The sequence below is a fragment of the Protobothrops mucrosquamatus genome, unplaced genomic scaffold (genome assembly GCF_001527695.2).
Source record: "Protobothrops mucrosquamatus isolate PMUCROS unplaced genomic scaffold, P.Mucros_1.0 scaffold201, whole genome shotgun sequence".
Taxonomy (NCBI): Eukaryota; Metazoa; Chordata; class Lepidosauria; order Squamata; family Viperidae; genus Protobothrops; species Protobothrops mucrosquamatus.
The window spans coordinates 220,062-238,230 of NW_015386556.1; the positions used below are offsets into that span (position 1 = coordinate 220,062).

The 18,169-nt window shown below is 57.2% G+C and overlaps 2 protein-coding genes across 4 annotated transcripts in view; both read right to left on the reverse strand.

Moving 5' to 3' along the window:
* Window positions 1–6,182: 6,182 nt before the first annotated feature.
* Window positions 6,183–11,395, reverse strand: CNTD2 (cyclin N-terminal domain containing 2). The gene is made up of 10 exons (XM_029283718.1): window positions 11,219–11,395; window positions 9,903–10,010; window positions 9,418–9,489; window positions 8,984–9,028; window positions 8,691–8,831; window positions 8,088–8,186; window positions 7,815–7,970; window positions 7,444–7,608; window positions 7,036–7,208; window positions 6,183–6,641 (listed from the first exon to the last, which is right to left on the reverse strand). Exons 1-10 carry the CDS (start codon window positions 11,393–11,395, stop codon window positions 6,461–6,463), a joined length of 1,317 nt encoding a protein of 438 aa, XP_029139551.1. The 3' UTR covers window positions 6,183–6,460.
* Window positions 11,396–12,985: 1,590 nt separating this feature from the next.
* The window catches only part of AKT2 (AKT serine/threonine kinase 2), a 5,928-nt gene continuing 744 nt past the window's right edge, over window positions 12,986–18,169 (reverse strand). The window contains exons 2-13 of one of the 3 annotated variants that reach the window (XM_015813904.1): window positions 17,391–17,519; window positions 16,977–17,088; window positions 16,503–16,656; window positions 16,225–16,356; window positions 15,493–15,558; window positions 14,971–15,039; window positions 14,725–14,847; window positions 14,474–14,602; window positions 14,110–14,324; window positions 13,462–13,549; window positions 13,233–13,335; window positions 12,986–13,131 (exon numbers count right to left, since the gene is read on the reverse strand). In XM_015813904.1, the coding sequence (XP_015669390.1) occupies window positions 13,052–13,131; window positions 13,233–13,335; window positions 13,462–13,549; window positions 14,110–14,324; window positions 14,474–14,602; window positions 14,725–14,847; window positions 14,971–15,039; window positions 15,493–15,558; window positions 16,225–16,356; window positions 16,503–16,656; window positions 16,977–17,088; window positions 17,391–17,519 (1,400 nt within the window). In that variant the 3' untranslated portion in view covers window positions 12,986–13,051. Of the gene's footprint in view, window positions 13,132–13,232; window positions 13,336–13,461; window positions 13,550–14,109; window positions 14,325–14,473; window positions 14,603–14,724; window positions 14,848–14,970; window positions 15,040–15,492; window positions 15,559–16,224; window positions 16,357–16,499; window positions 16,657–16,976; window positions 17,089–17,390; window positions 17,520–18,169 lie in introns of all 3 variants that reach the window. The other 2 variants (XM_015813903.1, XM_029283723.1) reach the window with 2 other exon arrangements.

The following is an 18,169-nucleotide window of genomic DNA, read 5'->3' on the forward strand; positions in this document are numbered from 1 at the left end:
GAAGGAGCGGGAACACCTCCTGGAGAAGGAGAGGAAGCTCTCCAGAGGCAGAGCACGAGCAGCAGAACCTCGGAGGCCGAAGGAATGGGAGGCTGCTGAAAGGAGAGGAAAAGAAGGGGCCATGTACAAGGCCGGATGGCCTGCAAGCAAAGAGGAGGAGGCAGAGGAAGTGGAGGAAGCAGAGAGGAGCCTGGAGGAGCTGCCCAGTGTGGAGGAGCTGCAGAAGAAGCCCCTCCTGACGGACTCTGAGAGGATCCTGGCCCAGCTGTCGGAGGACACGCTGACTGAAATGAGGACAGAAGGCGAGGCCAGAATGAGGGAGGAACTGAAGGCCAGAGCTTTTCAGGAAGCCCTAGAAGAGGTGAAGGAGAGAGCCCTGGCGGAAGCCCGCCAGATAGCCCTGGCCGAGGCCAGAGACCGGACATTGCTTGATGCCCGAAAGAAGGCCCTGGTGGAAGCTTGGGAGAAGGTGCTGGCGGAAGCCCATCAGAAGGCGCTGGAGGAGGTGATGGAGAGGGCACTGGAGGAGGCGGAAAAGATCGTCCAGGCCGAGGGACTGGAGGGGAACCTGGCAGAGGAAAGGCTGCAGGAACTGGTGCTGGTAATAGCCGAGGAACTGGCCAAGGAAAGGGCCATGGAGTTGGCCATGTTGGCCAAAATAGAAATAGACGAGGCCAAAGTTCTGGAGTTGGCTGAAGAAGAGGCTATAGAGATAGATGAAGTGAGACTTCTGGAGCTGGCTGAAGCCAGGGCCCAGGAACTGGCCGAGACCAGGGCCCAGGAACTGGCTGAAGCTGCCATGCTGGAGATGCCAGAGGAAAGACTCCTGGAATTGGCTGAGGTAAGAGCCCAGCTGCTGGCCCAGGTGAAGCTGATGGAGAAGCAGCTGGAGCAGGAGGAAGAGGAGTGGGCTGAGAAAAGGGCCCTCTTCATTGACAAAGAAAAGATGGGCTCCCCGGAGGCCCTGGAAGACAAGAGTATTTGGCTCCTCTCCGAAGACGAAAGAGAAGCCTTGGTGACCCTGTGGGAGATGGACCAGGCCCCGGAGCCAGAGGCTGAGCTGACTGACCAGGCCCAGCTGCTTCTGGAAGTCCTGACTCAGCCAGAGAAGCTGCAGAGGAGGGATTCCACCACCTTCCAGAACCTCTTCCGTGTGGTATCCCTGGTTGGGGTCCCCTCAACGGCACACCTGCAGGAGATGGTTGACGCTCTGCTCCAGAAAGCCGAGGACCTGTTAAAGGAAGCTGAGCAGAAGCAGGAGTCCTTGTCAGAAGAACAGGTGTCCGTGCTCAGGTGTCTCAAGGAGGCGGTGGAGGCCCACAAGCCCTGGAACACCAGCCCCAAGCAATATGGCGCCAGGATGAAGAGGCTTTTTAAGTCTGTCCTGGCTGTGCTGCAGGCCAGGAACCTGAAGAGGCGACTGACCAACAATGTCTGGCTGCAGGCTTGGCAGAAGAAGGCGGAGAAGGCCTGGACCCAGGAGGAGGGCCCGGAGGAGCATCGGGAGGAGCGCCAGGAGGAACGCCCGGAGGAACGCCCGGAGGAACGCCTGGAGGAGCACCGGGAGGAGCGCCGGGAGGAGGACCGGAGGGCTTGGCTGAGGAAGAAGCTCAGGCAGGCCCTTGGGAAGCTTCAGGCCGATCAGGAAAGGGCTCAGCAGGAAAGACTGGAGCAGCAGCGCAGGGAGAGGTGCCTCAAGTTCAGATCGCGGCCCATCGTGCTGGGCTTCCCAGAGGGGGCAGAGGAGAAGAAGGGCAGGGCAGAAGAGCGGAGGCAGAAGGAGGGGATGGGGGGAGAGGGAGAGGGCCTGGAGGAGGCCAGGGTGGCAGACAGGAGGAAATCATCCCTGAGAAAGGAGAAGGCAGCAAGGGACCGTGGGAAGCTGACGTGGTCCATGGGCCAACAGTGGGAGAAGGCCTGGCATGCCTTCCTGCAGACCGAGGAGCTGAGCCCGGCTCTGGCGGTCCCCCGGCCCAGGGGGCACCGCCTGCCCAAAGACTCTCTGTACAAAACGACCAAGCCCACCATGCGCCTCCATCGGAAGATGCTCAGGCGGGGGGGCCGGCAGCACATCTTCCGCCTGGACGAGGCCAAGGGGGTAGACTGGGAGACCTTCATGGGGCTGTACCTCTCCATTGCGTCCGTGAAGGAGAAGGGAGTGGAGCCTGCCCTGTGGCAGGAGCAGGCGGCCAAGCTGCTCGACCTCTACGGCATGAGCAACCCGCTGGTCCGGGCCATGATCCAGCAGCTCTTGGTGGGTGGCCATCGCCAGCACAAGTATGTCCCCAGCAGCCGCCTGAGACTGAAGAGGGCACAGGCCAACCTGGGCCAGAGGATCCTCTACGAGATGATTGTTCACTCCACCCGGCTTCGGCCCCCACAGCCCACCTTCCACCACGTCATCCCACTCAACTACCAGAACAACGTGCAGCCCTTCAAGATGCAAGGCGTCACCCATTTTGGTCCCCTCTACCTGAAGTGGAAGACCTTCTCCAAGGGGAAGCTGCCCAAGATGAGCCTCTACGTGTATTCGCATCCCTCTTCATAACTTTCTGCTCCCTTCGTTCCCATGGACCGGCTCTGTTTTGCTTTTTTCTTGTTTAAAGAATAGCCTCAGAGAGTTTGTGAATTTTTTGGGGGGGGGAAAGCAATTTATGCAAACTGTAGAATAAATTAGTTATTCAAGCCATCTGTCTGGTTCATTGTTTTAAGTTTGCTTGATTATTTATTTAAATATTAGTCCCCTACACCAAGCAGAGAGAAGAACGTGTGGGGCTTTTGTGCAATTAGTATATATTATAACATATACACTGAAGTAGGTACAGAGATCTCCTCCCTGGACTGGATATTCACAAGGATGGTGAATATGAAATAAAGCGACTTCTGCTGCTTGGCAGAAAGACTAAGACAGGTGTAGGCAAAATAAGTGTAGCACATTGAGCACAAAGGGAGAAATTTTCATTATTATGATGTTTGTGACATGTGACTGTTGAAGCACCAGAAAAGCTCAGTGGAAAAAGGTCGCTGCCTTTGAGTTGCACTCCTGGAAAAAAAGGGAAGAATATTTTGGACGGCAGGAAGAGCAAATCTTGGTGTCTCTAGAAACTCTGCTGGGCACAGAGGTATGAAGGCGCTGCCAGAAAACCACCACCGGGACCTTTGCCGTGGCTTGGCCGGTCCCAGGAGGCAGCGAGCAGAGCTTCTCGCGTTCCCGGCCAGTGTTCCCGTGGAGGGGCTTGGACCCTTTTCCTGTTTGGGATTAACGTACGCTGTTCAATTGACATTATTCTTGTTTTCCTAAAGTATGAGTTCCACCTGTCACACTCCATTTGTTTCAAAGCATCACACATTATTTGAGAATTATTATTTCCAAGGAACCTCACAGGGACTTCGGCACCAAATGATCTTCAAATGTACCAGAAGAGCAAGCTGGGACAGCACAAAATCTGCTAGATAAAGATTACTTTTAGAATAGAATAGAGTCACTGTTCCTCCAGATACAATTTTAGAGCACTGCCTTTCTCTGATGGTCGCACACCATTCCTGGTTGACAGATCCCTTTGCAAAAAAACATGCAAAACTTAAGAAATTCATTTCCAAATTGGTGGTTCAAAAATTATTTTCACTGAAAAACCAGTAAAACATCTTGGGAAGCTCCAGGTGAAGGCTGATGCCTGAAAAATCCTGCAAGGCAGTGACACCTGTGGGCCAAGGAGCCCTTCCTCACTGGCCACTCAACAACCACAAAGCCTGCAATGGAAGAAGACAAAGGAACAGCATCTAGGAGACCCATCAGAGCAGAATCTACAGCGTGATCTTGCTTAGATCCTTTAGATCCTGTTTGGACAAAAATTACAGGACCACATGTGTTGTTATTTACATTGTACTGATTATCCGTGTTGATCTTACTACTTGGATATCAACAATTGTCTGCAGTTTTTAAAATAATCAAAGGGATTCAGTTACATATAAACCAACTGAGATATTGAAAAGTCTTACTTAACCAATGTACTCCTATTCCACTCTGTGATAGTTGCAAATTCCCTGTTCATTCACTTTGTCTTCTTTTTCTTTGAGCCTGTTTTTCTTCTCGTTTGTATTTCTTCTTTCTTTTCCTTCTTGAATAATGGAAAAGGAAAGGAAAGGAAAGGAAAGGAAAGGAAAGGAAGGAAGTGGATGGGAAGCAAAAGTAAGGAGGGCCCCGGCACTCTCTTCCTCCCTCTCATTGCTGCTGGCCCAAGGGGCGGGGGAGGCTCCCTGAGAGCTGCTGCCCCTTCCTTACTCATGTCAGAAGTCTTGAGAACATAGAAGATCCCCATTGCTCACTTTGCTCTTTTCCAGTCCCAGTTCCATGTAGAAAGCCCACTGGGACAAAAATTAACACTGGGGGAGGGAGAGGCTTGCTTGTCTCTGGGACCTGCCTTCCAAGATAAGGTGTGCCTCGGGTCCCCAGCTGCTTCCCTGCTTTTCCGTGGGGTCTCCAGAGGTCCTGTATCTGAGCCACTGCTCAGTTTGCCCTGTGAGAAGTCCTTCTGGTCAAGCAATTCAGGCCAATGATCAAGGGCCAGACAGGGGGGAGACCTGCAGCTGAGACCTCCTAAACATTTGCAGACCACGTCCATGGAGAATCTCAGTCATCCAGGTTATAGTTGTCTCAAATGTGCTTTTTTCAAAGGCAACTGGATTTTATTTTTTCCTTGAGGAAGAAGTAGTTTCGCTTCTCCTCCAAGAAGCTTCATCAGTTCTGAACTGAAGAAGCTTCTTGGAGGAGAAGTGAAAGGCCTTCTTCCTCAAGGAAAAAACAAAGTCCAGTTGTCTTTGAAAAAAGCACTTTTGACATTTGCGGATCACCTTCCAACCCTCCCAAACGCCTACAAACTTCTCATTGCTGCAAGGAGAAGGAGTGCCAAATAACGAGAGGGCTGTTTTGGGGGCGGGCGAGGCCGAGTCCTTCTGCTCCCGACTGGGGCCACAACTACGCGGCTTCCTCCTCCCTCCCATCTCGGCGGCGGGGGCGGGCTCTTACCAGTCAGGCTTTCGTAGCACTCAATCTCGGTGCTGTCCGCCTGCTCCCGCTGCTCGGCGGACAGGCGATGCCAGGCGACCAGCGAGCTGCCCTTCGCAGCCGCCGCCTCAGCCTTTCCGTCGCCGGCCGGCGGCTCCAGTCCCTTCAGCTGTAGCAGAGCTCGGTGGTGCTTGCCGATGGCTTCGCGGAGCTTCTTCTGCTTGTAGCAGCGGTGCCCCTCCGCCTTGAATTCCACCGCCCGCTGTAGCTTGGCCTCCAATTCCGCAGCCGCGGCGCAACGAGCCCGGCAGCCCCCTCCGCTCTCCTCCAGCACCAAGAAGGCCCCGCCGGCCTCCGGGCAACTCTTCTGGTACGGGCTGCGCTCCTCCATCCCCGCCTTCACTGACCGAGGCCCATGCTTAGCCCGACGCCTGCTTCCGCCGGACGGGGAGCTGGGAAAGCGGCTGAGCGTAAAGGGAGGGATGCGGGGAGAGCCACGAGCGCCGCTTCAGCACCGCGGACAGCACGCTAGTGCATTGTGGGAAACTCCTCCCGCCTCAGCACCACCAGCCTGACCTCGCCTGGCTCAGGACCAAACCAGGAGAGGCGGCTCCAGGCAGCACCCCAGCGGGCGGGCGGGCTGGCTAGCGCCTCTCGCTCGCCTCGGAGGACTGCTCGAAGCGATGCTGCAAAACGTCTCCAGCGATTCCCAAGCTGGACTCGCAGACCGGGTTTCCCAGAGTTTGGAAAGCGGTGCAGGGAGGGAGCTGCGGGGTCAGACAGCCGGCTAGGCTGAAGTTAGCTTGCCTTTTGTTGAGAGGCATTGTGAGGAGCCAGTCAACAGGGGTGTATTAGCAACCGCACAGGTAGTAACAGAGGGCTTATGGCTACCTATGAATTAACGTTGAAATGGCTTGTAAGCTGCTTGGAAGGTCTTTGGAGGGGGAGAATTCAAAGCCTAGGATGCCCTCCAGCATGGTCAGCCGGTAGCCACAGCAGCAGCAGCAGCAGCAGCTCCCCTCCCCAGCTGCCCTGCCTTCAAGCAGACCCATGAAACCTGGCCCCCCACACTGTAACTCTGTTTCCTGGGTCCTGCCAGTTCCATGGGAGGGGGAGGCACCCCATTTCTCTGACCTCAGAAGTAAGAATGTTTTTAAGAGAATAAAACACTTTATTAGACATATGAAGCCCCTTTGCTTACAATCTCTTTTTTGTTTTTAGTCAAGGGGGGGTTGCACAAGACTCAAGACCTCAGAGAGAGGGTGGGACAGAAAGACAGACAAGGATGAAGTGAGAAAACATCCTGTGTGAAGGAAGAAGAGGAGAGAAGGGGCCCCACAATCTTCTGAGCCGAGTCAAGCCTGGGACAATGCTTGGCTTCCCTGCACTCCCTGTTCCCACATGCAGTGGGAAGGGACAGTTCACACATCACCCCAGCATCCTCCTCCTCCTCCTTCATTGGGTGGGATCCCTCAGGAAGTGGCTCAGGAACTTAGAGGCAGCAATGGCAGGGTTGGTGCTGACACAAAGCTTCTGTGGCCTGGAGTATTTCAGGAAGATGGCACGAAGGGAGGCGTTGCCCCCCTGCAAAACCGCCTTGGCCATGTACGGAAAGACAGCCGACAGCTCAGCCTCACTGTGAGGAGAGAGGAGCACTTGCTGACGGAACCCATCCTTGGTCTGTTACTGTTCAAATGCCCCAGTCCCTGCGGTTGTGGGGACAACCACGGCCCTGTCTCGCTGGGCTGCAGCTGACCTCCAGAGTGTCCTGAATGCCCCACAGCTGCACAGATGGTAACCGGGCACCCCATGGGGCATGAGCCATCTGGTGCCATGCAAGAATTGGGGCAGCAGCCACACCTGCGGTTCCCATGCCCTCTGGCACATGAAGGAACAAGCAGCCACACATCCAAGAGGCCGTGCTTTAAGAAGCTGGGAAATAAGGGAGAGACCCCAAATTATTTGCACTTCCGCTATGTTTCATTGTCATCCCATCTATTCCTTGGGGCACACACCGTGCTTGCTCATACCTGTACACATGGAACTTTGGAACATGTTCCTGAAATGCATCCATTTCTTTGATTCTGGCTTCACACGTCAGCCGGTGTGCCAGAGACAAAGCCGCAAAGGACAACTGAGCGGGCTCAAAGCACAGGCAGTCCACCTCCAGCAGAGAAGTTTCCAGGAAATAGAGGGCCAAGAACTGGACCTGAACAAGCATGGGGAAGGAGAGGGGAAAGAATGCTTGCAGCCTCTTCCCCCCCCATTCCAAGACTAAATCACTGGGGGGGGGGAATGTCCAGGTCTGCAAGATTATTCTCTCTCTCTCTCTCCTGCCCTCCCACAAGGCCAGGGCACACTCGACCTGGGGATCGCTTGGGAACAGCAACCGGTGACCCTGCAGGCGGTTCTGGGCCCCGGCCGGCCCACTTTGGGACCTTCACCTCCAAGGTGCAATGGGCTGCTTCTGCCAGGAGGCGGAACAGGTGGACGGGGTTGGCGTAGTGCAGCTCAAACCCGAGCCGGGCCAGGATTTTGCGTTCCATTCGCAGGAGATCCTTTCGGCTGCAGGAGTTTTCCATCATGAAGCACAGCTGGGCTGGCTGCAGGAGAGGCGAGAGCATGACGGGGCCTTATGCCAGAGCATGACGGGGCCTTCCGGAGAGGCCCAGATGCCCTCCTCTTCTGGCCTCGGACCAAGGCCAAGGACCAAGAAGGGCTGCTGAACTAAAGCAGAGCGAGTCACTCCAGTTGCCCCGGTCTCTGGAAGGCCAGTGGACACTCCCGAACCCAGCTTTCACACTCTCACCTCTGGACAGGTGTGTTCCTCCAGTTTGCATGCCAGAAAGAGGCAGGTGGCACTGAGGAGCTGCAGGTGAGGGATCCTGACATGGCTTGCTCTCATATAGGAGTTCATGAGATGGATGGCCAGATGGAGGGTCTCATCAGCCAGATTCAGATACTCCTGGGGGGTGAGAGGAGGAAAGGAATAGAATCCATCGCAGAAGAGCAGAGGTAAGGGGGAACACCCCCCCCAATGTCTAGACCCAACAAATCAGGCCATTCCAAGCCCAGCACTTACATGTACTTGCACCAGCCAGTCCACCAGAAGGGCTCTCATCTCCACCGTCACCGACCGTGGCAGGTGAAAGCCGTGGAAGGCATAGGACGGCTGCTTCCGCTGTGAAAAGGTTGGAGTCAAGGGTTGGGCAGGCCCTGGCCCTTGGCACTGGCAGGACTGGGGAGGCGTTCCCTGGAATGGAGCTGAGGGGGAGGCAGTGATGTCTTCTGCTCTGCTCCAGGGCAGGGCAGATGCCCCTTGGCAGCCCTGTGCTCCCCGGCCAGGTGGTATACAAGGCCCACACGGCAAGAGGCCATAGGTAGCCAGCAACCCCCAAATGATGGAGGTTCAGGCCCCCTTGGCCAGGCAGAGGCGCCATCAGAGGGACCCTGAAGCCTGGGCCAAGCCAAGGGGTTCCCGCCTCTGTCTTGCAGTTACCAAGACTGCTGGCAGTGTCTTCTTCCATCCCGGAGGATACAGCCCCATCTGGGATGCCTTCACTGGGTTCCTGCAGGGAATGCAGCAAGCTGCCTCTCCTGGCTTTTGTCTGCTTCTCGGGTATGGAGCATTCTGGGTGTACAAAGGCCGGCCGGGGGTGGGGGGGGCTCCGCTGCGTCTGCTCACCATCAGGTTGCTGAAGATGTCGAGGGCGTACTCCCGTTCCAGGGCCATGTCCATCCGCAGCATGGCTTGGGGCAGCTCCTGGGCCAGCGAGGCTGGGACCACTGGGGGAGAGGGGGGAGACAGGGAGGTCGGAAGGGCTCCCTCGCCACAAGGGATGCCGGCCTGTCACAGAGCAGGGTGCATGTCTAGGGTTATTCCCCCCCCCAAAAGATGGACTCCCACTGCTGCCCTCCAAAGCCCTCACCTCGCTCTCTCGGCAAAGGAGCGTCAGGCAGGGCTTGGGGGCACAGCACCCCCCGCTTCTCTGCCTGCTCTTCATAGCTTTGCAGGCCTTTTTTCTGGAAGAGGAGAGGAATCAGGCAGCCAGGGCACTGCCAGCAGTGGGGAAAGCCGTGGTGCCCCTCCCTGCAAGGTCAGGGTGGGGAGAGCTACCTGCCAAAGCAAAGCCCAAGCAGCCCCCCCGCCCCCCCCGCACATTACCTGCTGCCCTCCATCCCAGAGCCTGGAGGGCTCGCAGTTGCCCCCTGCCAGGTCCAGGGCTATTCAAGGGCAGACGTCTGGCCCTTCGCCCCAATGGGGGAGCCCACCCTGACCCCTGAGCTCCCCCCTTGCCATCCAATCTAATGGATGCCAATCCAACGCTCCACCTCCTCCCACAGGCAGTTTCTGGTGGCTCCTATTTCATCTCCCTCCCTCCCCACAGCTCCCCACTGCAGGAGCGACCCACCTTCCCAGATGCCTTTTCGGTGCTCTGCCCTTCGTTGCTCTTGCTTTTCAAAGGCTCCCTTTTCTCATCCACCTGAAACCGAGCAGCACTACTGAAAGGGGGGGGAACACGCAGCCCTCCTCCTAGGCGGATGCAGCTTTATTAGCAAACCTTCCTGGCTGGCCCAGAGACGGCACGGAGGGGGTGGGAGGGAAGAGAAAGTCCGTGCTCCCTTTGCTCCTCCTCCCCCCCCTCCCGTTTGAGCAACCCGGATGAGCAGGGGGGGGCGTTGCAACTCAGGCAGAGGGGCTGCCAAGAGGCCTGTTTGTAAAGGCCAAAGAATTGCTCCGCCACGCGGCCAGGACGGGTAGTGCACCTCTTTGCTGAGAAGCAATGGCACCGGCTCCTCCCTTTGTGAGAGGACCAGAAGAGCATTTCTCCCAGGAGCTCCCTCTGCCGCCCGTCCCCCAACAGCCCAGACTGCCCGGGCCACTTACTCGGCTTACGGTCTGCCCCACAAGCAAGGCCCCCGCCGAGAGAGCGGCTCTTTGCAGCTGCAGCGTCCGGGGCCTCCGCTCGGGGCCTGCCATGGCCTTCGCCCAAACACCCACCAGCTGGGGAGGGAGCTGAGCGCCGGGACTCCCATCCACTCCCCTGCTTGACTAAATCAGGGCTCGTTAGTGGAAGGAGCCACCAGGGAGCAGAGCGGGAGGGACGTTTGGATGCTCTAAGGTAGTCTAGAATATTGCAGGAAGTTAACTTTAGGTAGCTTTTCACAACTGGTGGCAGAATGGAAGTGGAAAGCGACGCCGAGAACAAATTGCCTAGAGACCAATCCCTGGCATGCCGCCTGTTCCTGAAGGTGGGACAGGTGTGTGTGTGTGTGTGTGCTGCCTGCTGTTCACAGATTGGAGGGACGGTAGTGGGCCTGGGGCAGCTCTAGGGGTGGCTTGCTTGCTTTGGCGCTCCCTTGAGCAGCACTGAAGGAAATGGTCCACCATTTGAGGGAGGGGGCTTAAATTCCAAAGATTTAGAGAAGGCAAGGAAGAGGGGGGCAGGGGGGCTTTGCTAAAATTCCATGGATAAGACGCTCATCCTTGTGAAAAGGAGGCAAGCAGCCTCCCTCAAAAGACCATGGCTAGCTGGGATTGAATTTTAGACAGACGTCAGCTACAATTAACTTGGATGTTGCTTTAAAATTGTACAGTATTTTAATAAACATTAAAAAAGACCACCACATAACCAAGAAATAAAATCTTTTATTGCTTGTACCGTACAAATCTGAGGGTAAAGGAAGGCAATTTGTGGTTTACCAAAAAAAAAAAAAAAAAGCCTTTCCAGTTTTTGTGCTTATCAGCCACATTTATACAAAAACTCTCCAGCAAACTTTATTTTATGAACGGAGCTCAGGATCTGGAGCCAGCCCTGTCTGTGAAGGGCCAGATGTGCTGTTGACTTCCAGCAGTGGGGAGAACAAGGGAGGAAACGGGCCGCAACAGAGCGGGCGCTTCACTCTAATCTAACAGGGGCAACATTAAATTAGTAAATCTGAATTAGGACTACAACAAACGTGAAAAACTATTCTTCCCCAGCCCCCACCCCACCCCACCCCACGCGTCACATGGGGCGAGGTCCCACCAGGCCCTGCAAGTCCAGGGCACAAGAGTTCCTCCCGAGGAAGCCGAATCGCAATTCGAGGTGCCTCCTCAGCTGAATAGTTCTGGGCAGACCCAAAAGGCCCAAAGAGGCTCGGGGGCTGCTGGCACTTCGGGTGTGCTGAAAAGGCCATGTGGTGGGTCTGGAGCAGCTGGGGCTCGCCCACCCTGCTCTCAGGAGGGACTGGGCAGGAGTGCCCGACGGGAGGCACCCTGCACAGGCTGCAGGGCAAAGGCAAGCAGGCAGCACCAGGGCAGCCGGCTGACTGGGAGTCCTGGAGCTCCTTCAAGGACAGGGGAGCCCCAGCCCTCTTTCCGACTTGCCGCGGAGCCTCTGGGAACATCGGGTCAGGGAAGGGCCTGCTTGGGGGATCAGCACAGTGGAATCGTGCAATTGTCACTGGCAGCCCGCAAGAGTCAAGACATGGGAAGGCAGCCAGGGCCGCCATGGATATTTGCAGCCAGGTCTATGCCCCCCCTGCCCCCCCATTTTGTAGAAAGAAGGCTCCCCGTGGAGCCCACAGCAATCGTGGGATTGGCAGAAGTCCCTGGCAGATCCCCAAACCCCGGGAGGCACGAGAGTCTCAGGTATGCTGAGGTCACCAGGAGGGTCAGGTAGGGCAAAGGTGCACTTGGGGCATTTGCTGTCCTCCACCCCATCAGGTGGCGTCCTCCAGTACCTGCCTGAGAGGCAACACAGGTAGGCAGGAGGGGCTGCTCTGGCCTGCCAGCAACAGGCAGAGGCTGGGGGTTAGTAACAGGGGCTGGGGCAGCCCCTTTTCTTGAAGGCCTCCCACTCTTTGCACGGTGTGTGCGTGCGGACTGTTAGCCAGCTGCAGGAGGGACAGTCCACCTTCCGGCCGTGCTTGCCAGGACCACAACCTCCCCTTTAGCAAGACGGGGGTCTGCCTGGGTGGCTTCCGGGCCCCCTGCAGCAACTCAGCAGAGTGGCGTCTGTGCCGGACCACAGATCCTGGGGTGCCCTGGCAGAGGCCAAGAGGCTCCAGCCTGCCTGGCCTGCTCCTTCCCTGGCCAAGCCACACAGGGCTGGTGGTGTAGGGTGATAGGTGCCTGGATACCAAACCTCCCTTCCTCCCAAGGCAGGGCCCTGCAGCCATGGCAGGCAGGCAGGCAGGGAGGGAGGGGGCCGCCTTCCTCTCAGGCTCAGAGATGGGCAGAGAGGCAAGCAGCCATCTTCCACAACTGAAAAAAGGGAGGGAAGCGCTGCCAGTGCCACAAGGTCGGTGCCAGGGAGCTCAGCCCCCCCCAGCCCCACAAGGGCAGTCCCCTTCAGAGGAACAAATGGGCAGGAGCAGCTGGGCCCAATCCCTCCAGCAAGGCCCATTCCTGGGCCTTGGAAGCAGCAGCTGCACTCTGTCTGGGGGCAAGAGGATGCTGCTACCTTGCCCTCCCCCCCCGGCTGTTTTAAATGGGGGCCAGCTTCCACCCATTTGGAGGGCACCTCAAAGTTCTTGTTAACAGCAGCACCCACAGAGGTGATAGGGAATCCCTTTGCTCTGCTCCACCGAAGGTCAGGCCATTGACCTCAAGAGGCACCTGAGTGGTGGCCGGCCAGCCGGCCACTATCCCACAAAAATGGGGTGGTGGGATTTGGGGGCTCTCCCCGTCTTAGCACAGCCTTGCAAGCTATAATGCTAGGGCCATACACATTCCGGGGTCCAGGGTGGCACCCCTTATAGGAGGCAACCAACGGTGTCCCTGCCTTCCGCCGACACAATCCTGTGGCAGAGCGCATCCCTCAGAAACCACCCAAACACGCCAAAGCAATTTCCACGTAAAACTCAGCTGTGGCCCAGAGGCAGGGAGAGAGGATGGGGGTGGTGGTGTTAGGGCCACAAGGCCACAAGTGAGCCAGCTGGTCCTGACTGGAAGGGCTGATGTGGCAGGTCCAGGGTCCTCCTTTTGCCCCCCAGAAGTGGGAACCACCCCGAGTCCTGGGTCTGGCCGGCCCCACGCTCTCTCAGGCAGGCGCTGCAGCCCTACTCCCGAATGCTGGCAGAGTAGGAGAACTGAGGGAAGTGGGTCCGCTGGTCGGCATCCAGGGGGTCGACGCAGTCGTCTGTGGAAAAAGAACAGCCGGGCCGGTAGCTTCCCAGTGAAGCCAGAACCAAAGAACCCCACCACCCTGGCTTGCCTCCCAACGCAAAGCCCCCTACTCACATCGGTCTGGTGGCGTAATGGTGATGGACTGGGCTGTGAACTCGTCATCAAAGTACCGCGTGTCTATTTCGGATGTCACCTGGGGCTTGAAAGGGGGGATGAGCTGGCGGGAGAGAGCCTGCTTAGTTCACACCAGGGTGGGATCGTACTGCCACTCCCCCACCCCGCCTCCCCATCCAGGAGAGCACCAAGGGGAGAAGGGCGGCAGCAGCAGCAGCACAGCGCCTACCTTTTTCTGAACCACATCTTGCCAGTTAACGGCAGCAAAGAACCGATGCTCCATTACCTCCTTGGCATCATTGGGGCCGCCCCCCAGCCTGGCAAGAAAAGGCTTGGTTAACAGCTTTGTGTGTGCGTGGATAGTCATGGCCACGTGAGTGTGCCCACAGATTCAGCTGGAGGGCAAATGCTGAGGTGCCTGTTTGAGGGACAACCAGGCCCTTTTGGGAGGACAAGAAGGGGGAATTCCTCAGCTCTTCTTCCCCCCACATGGCTGCAATGGAACACCCCCTCACTGCATATTCTGCCCAGAGAAGGGAGCTCACGTTATATATGCATCTGTACAAACTATGCACTACGCATTTATTTCAAACTCTAAAATAAAGAAATCAATTGTAATTTATACCAAATGCTATATTTGTGCAAACCGTGGCTTGGCCTTTGAACCTGACCAACAGAGCCCCAAATCCAGTTCTTAGCCACCCCTGCTCTCCGGCAGGTCCAGCAACCCAGACCAAGGACTGCTGACTCCGGCAACTCAGCCCTTCTGCTTCCTGGACAGAAGTGACCGTGCCCCCGGGCACACGAAGGCACCAGGCCAGGCTGCTTCTCCAGGTGCGGCCGGGAGCTCCTTCCAGAGGGCCCTGCCTGCCCTCACCTCTGCTTGGGGTCCTTCTTGAGCAGGCCGGCCAGCAGGGCCTTGGCGTCAGGGCTGAGGGTGCGCGGGAAGCGGATGTCCTCCATGAGGATGAGCTCAAAGAGGCGCTCGTGGTCCTGGCTGTAGAAGGGTAGCCGGCCACACATCATCTCGTACATGACCACCCCCAGGCCCCACCAGTCCACGGCCCGCCCGTAATCGTTGTCCTCCAGCACCTGCAGGGCAGAGGGCAGGACAAGCGGTGAGACACGCAGCCTCTGGCAGCAGGGCCTGAAAGCCATCCCACCTGCTGGCCTTGGCCCCCCAGAGGTGGCCCTGGGCCCCCGGCGGCTGGGCGAGACTGGACCCACCCTTCCTCCCATACCTCTGGGGCCAGGTACTCTGGTGTCCCACAGAAGGTCTTCATGGTGGCACCATCGGAGACGCCTTCCTTGCACAGCCCAAAGTCCGTGATCTTGATGTGCCCATCTTTATCCAGCATGAGGTTCTCCAGCTAAAAGGCAGAAAGGCGCTTGGGCCCCAGCAGAGAGGAGTTGCCCCCTGCAGAGCTGACCCAGGGGCCACCCGTTTAGACCCTCCAGGAAGGGAGCCAAGCGCCTGCAAGTGCGTCTTCACCTTGATGTCACGGTAGACGACGTCCCGAGAGTGGAGATACTCCAGAGCAGAAACGATCTCAGCCCCATAGAAGCGGGCACGCTCCTCCGTGAAGACGCGTTCTCTCGAGAGGTGGAAAAACAGCTGGAAGGGAAGGCAGAGTCAGGGGGAAGCAGCCGGGCAGGGAGGCCAGACCCAAAGTCCACTCCTGCTTCCAGTGAACGAGTTGCAACAACTCCAAGGAAAGGACTCCTGGCAAACACCCACCTCCCCTCCGTTGGCATATTCCATCACAAAGCAGAGGCGGTCGTTGGTCTGGAATGCGTATTTCAGGGCCTAGAAAGGGAAGGAGCAGAGATTCCCCTCAGAAAGAGCGCCTCCAGAGAAGCTGCCCCCTGCCCACCATGGCCTTGCACTCTGAGAAGAATCAACACCAAGCCTGTGCATACAATATTCTTGTTCTGCCTTGTGTATTCTGATCCTGTCTTACAGGAAGGGGGAGGGATGAGAGAGAGAGAGAGAGAGACACAGACAGAGAGAGGAGGAGGAGGAGGAGGAGGAGGAGGAGGAGGAGGGCGACGACTATATTTCAGAGAGGCTCACTCCCCTGAAGTCTCAGTGTGAAACTGAGCAGGCCTCAATCTGGGCCCTTGTGGCAGGACCTTTAAGCTTTTGCTGGCTCTGGGCGCCCCCCTCTGCTCAGCCCAGAAGCAAAGCATACTTCCAGCTAGCAGGGAAGTATTCCAGAGCCCCCCTGGATCTTGGCCAGCCCCCCCCCCCGGCATGTACCGTGAGAAAGGGGTGCCTCGTGTTCTGCAGCACTCGGCTCTCGGTGACTGTGTGGGCCACTTCATCCTTGGAAGAGAGAAGAACATCCTCACCTGGAGCACCTGGCAAGCACCTGCCCTTCACCACCCCCACCCCCAGCCTACCTCGCCAGGCTCTAGCAAACAGCAACAGGGACAACCCAGGGAGTGAAGAGGAACAGCTGGTGGGCATAAAGACAGGCCAAATGGCTAACACGTGTGTGTGTGTGTGTGTGTGTGTGTGATAGAGAGAGAGAGGGGGGGGGGAGGGAGGGAGGGGGAGAGGGAGAGAGAGTGTGTGTGTGTATCCATCCTTGGGATCCATTCTTCTCTTGGGCGACAGAGGAAGGGGGGATCCCAGAATCAAACTGTCTGAGAAGCAGTGATAAATATTTACAAAGCTTCTTTCCTCTCCAGGAGCAGAAACCCCCTTGAAGCTTTGAAGAAAAGGAAGGGTTCCAAGTGGCTTTCCCACCCTGAGGCTCTCTGAGGAAGGGCTCCAGGTCCATCCTCTCCAGGAGAGACAGACTAATTCTGCTCTGTGAGAATCCTGCTGCTGTTTTGAGCAGTCCTAAGCTTCTTCCTCTGGACGGTCCCCCCTCGTCTGCTCTTAGGCAGCAGCCCTCTGGCTGGTCCCCCAAGGCCGCCTGATGCTGGCCTGGCCAAGCCTCCCCACTCTCCATGCCCCACCTGAGGGGCTGGAGCTTCCACCCACCTTGGCAATGATGACCTTTTTGCGCAGAATCTTCATGGCATAGTAGCGCCCCGTGGCCTTTTCCCGTACGAGGATGACCTTCCCAAAAGTGCCCTTTCCCAGGAGTTTCAGGTAGTCAAAGTCACTCATGGTCTGGCAATAGAAGGCAGAGAGAGAAAGAAGAGCTGAGCCAGCCGTTCAGATAAAATCATTAAGTCCCACAGCCATAATTTGACAGCACCTTCAACTAGCCAAGACCAGCGGCTGCCTCCTTCCCGCAGACCTGCCTCGCTTACCGCCTTGGTTCTGGCCTTGGTCACAGCCACCTCCATTTCCTCGGCCCCTGGACTGTCACTGGGGGAGCCACACTTGTAGTCCATTCTGTCCTCCTCTTCCGCCTCCTGGTTCTTTAAGCTGTTGGCCACCATCTGAATCGCCTGGATCCACTCTTCCCTGGGAAGACGCAAACAGGGTGCAAAGAGCAGGGAGCCTTAAGAAGTCTGCCAGGGCAGACTGACTCCGTTACAAGGCAGCCGAGACAAACCCGGGTGCCAGCCCAAGGAAGGACCCTCCGCTGCTGGGCAGGGAACCGCCACGGTCAGGAAAGCCAGGCATTTCTGGCCCCCAAAGCTGACCAGGGCACAAGAGGTTGATGTGGAACCACGTAGCAGGACGGGAAACGACCCCAAATAGACCACCCTCCACTCGCAGCCAGCATCTGGAAGCACAGCTGCTCAGGGAGGTCGAAGCGAGGCCTCAGGGCTGCCACTCACCTTTCCTCTGGCGAGTCCACGTGGAACGTCCGCTCAATGACCGTCGTCCACTGCAAGCAGCGGATGATGAAGGTGTTGGGGCGAGGTCGCTCGGCTTTCATCAGCTGGCATTCTGGTGAGAGAGGAGAGAGGAGGAGGAAAGGGCTGGAGTCTCCCCAGGGAGCCTTCCCGGCGGCCCTCTCGGTTCCTTCCCTCCAAACAAGCTCCAGTCTGACCCAGTTTCACCAGCTAAGATCTACACAGGCTCAGCCAGGGTGGCTGCCCCCAATGCAGAGGCAAAGAGGAAGGGAGGGGCAACGCCAGGGTACCAAGTCGCTTGGCAAGGTGGGGGAGGATCCTCTGCCAGCCTCCCTGGAGGTCAGGAGAGCACCCCACCCACGGCCCACATTTTCCAAGCTAACCTGGGCAACGCACCTGCAACAGAGAAGTTGTTCAAAGGGGGTGAGCTGTGATCCGCAGCTTCGGGCTTCTCTTTGTAGCCAATGAAAGAGCCATCGCTTTTGAGGAGGAAGTAGCGGGGCCTCCAGGTTTTGATGTATTCCCCTGGAAAGCCATTCTGGGGTTACCCAGGGGAATACGCCAGCCCCATGTGGCCCAGCTGCCCCCAGAGAGCAGGCAGCTTTTGCTCTGCCCCCAGTGACTGAACAAGCATAGATGTGTGACCCCATCAATCTCCACATTCTGCCCAACACCCCTAACAGCCCCCACCTGGCCTAAATGTTGGAAGAGGAACAGATCCTCATATGTCACCTTGCCAGACAGGGACCCTGACCAACTGAGGCATCTCTTCCATTTGCTGGAGAAAGAGCTTGGGGGGGGGATAGGGGAGACCTCCTGCTGTTCAAGGGCAGGAACCCTCCTGGATTCTGGGAAGGACAGCTCAGTCCAGGGGAGAGCTTTTGCGGGAGGGCTGCCCTCCTGTCCAAGCCCCCTTAGCAAAAGCAGACCGAGGCTTGCCACAGCTGAGTCTGCCATCCCTCCAGGCCACGGCAGGACCAAAATAGCCTCCGGACAACCTCTCCCCTCCCCCAGCTGCGGTCTATATTTGTCTGCCAGAAACCAGGACTGGACGAGGGGCAGCAGCTCAGGGAGGGGAAAGAGACCAGCTGGGCAACACACAGCTCATGCCAAGACACCTCCACTGATTTATTTTGGGTCGTCCTAGATGATTCAGACAAGCTACTGAAGAACAC

Coding starts and splice junctions, on each gene's coding strand:
- CNTD2 (XM_029283718.1), bottom strand. CDS start 11,395: ATGTTCCCAGAGGCTCCGCGGCAAGTCGGAAAGAGGGCTGGGGCTCCC. Junction 9,490..9,902: donor CCTTGCTTGTGGGGCAGACC/GTAAGCCGAGTA, acceptor GCTCGGTTTCAG/GTGGATGAGAAAAGGGAGCC. Junction 8,832..8,983: donor AGCAGGCAGAGAAGCGGGGG/GTGCTGTGCCCC, acceptor CCTTGTGGCGAG/GGAGCCCTTCCGACCTCCCT.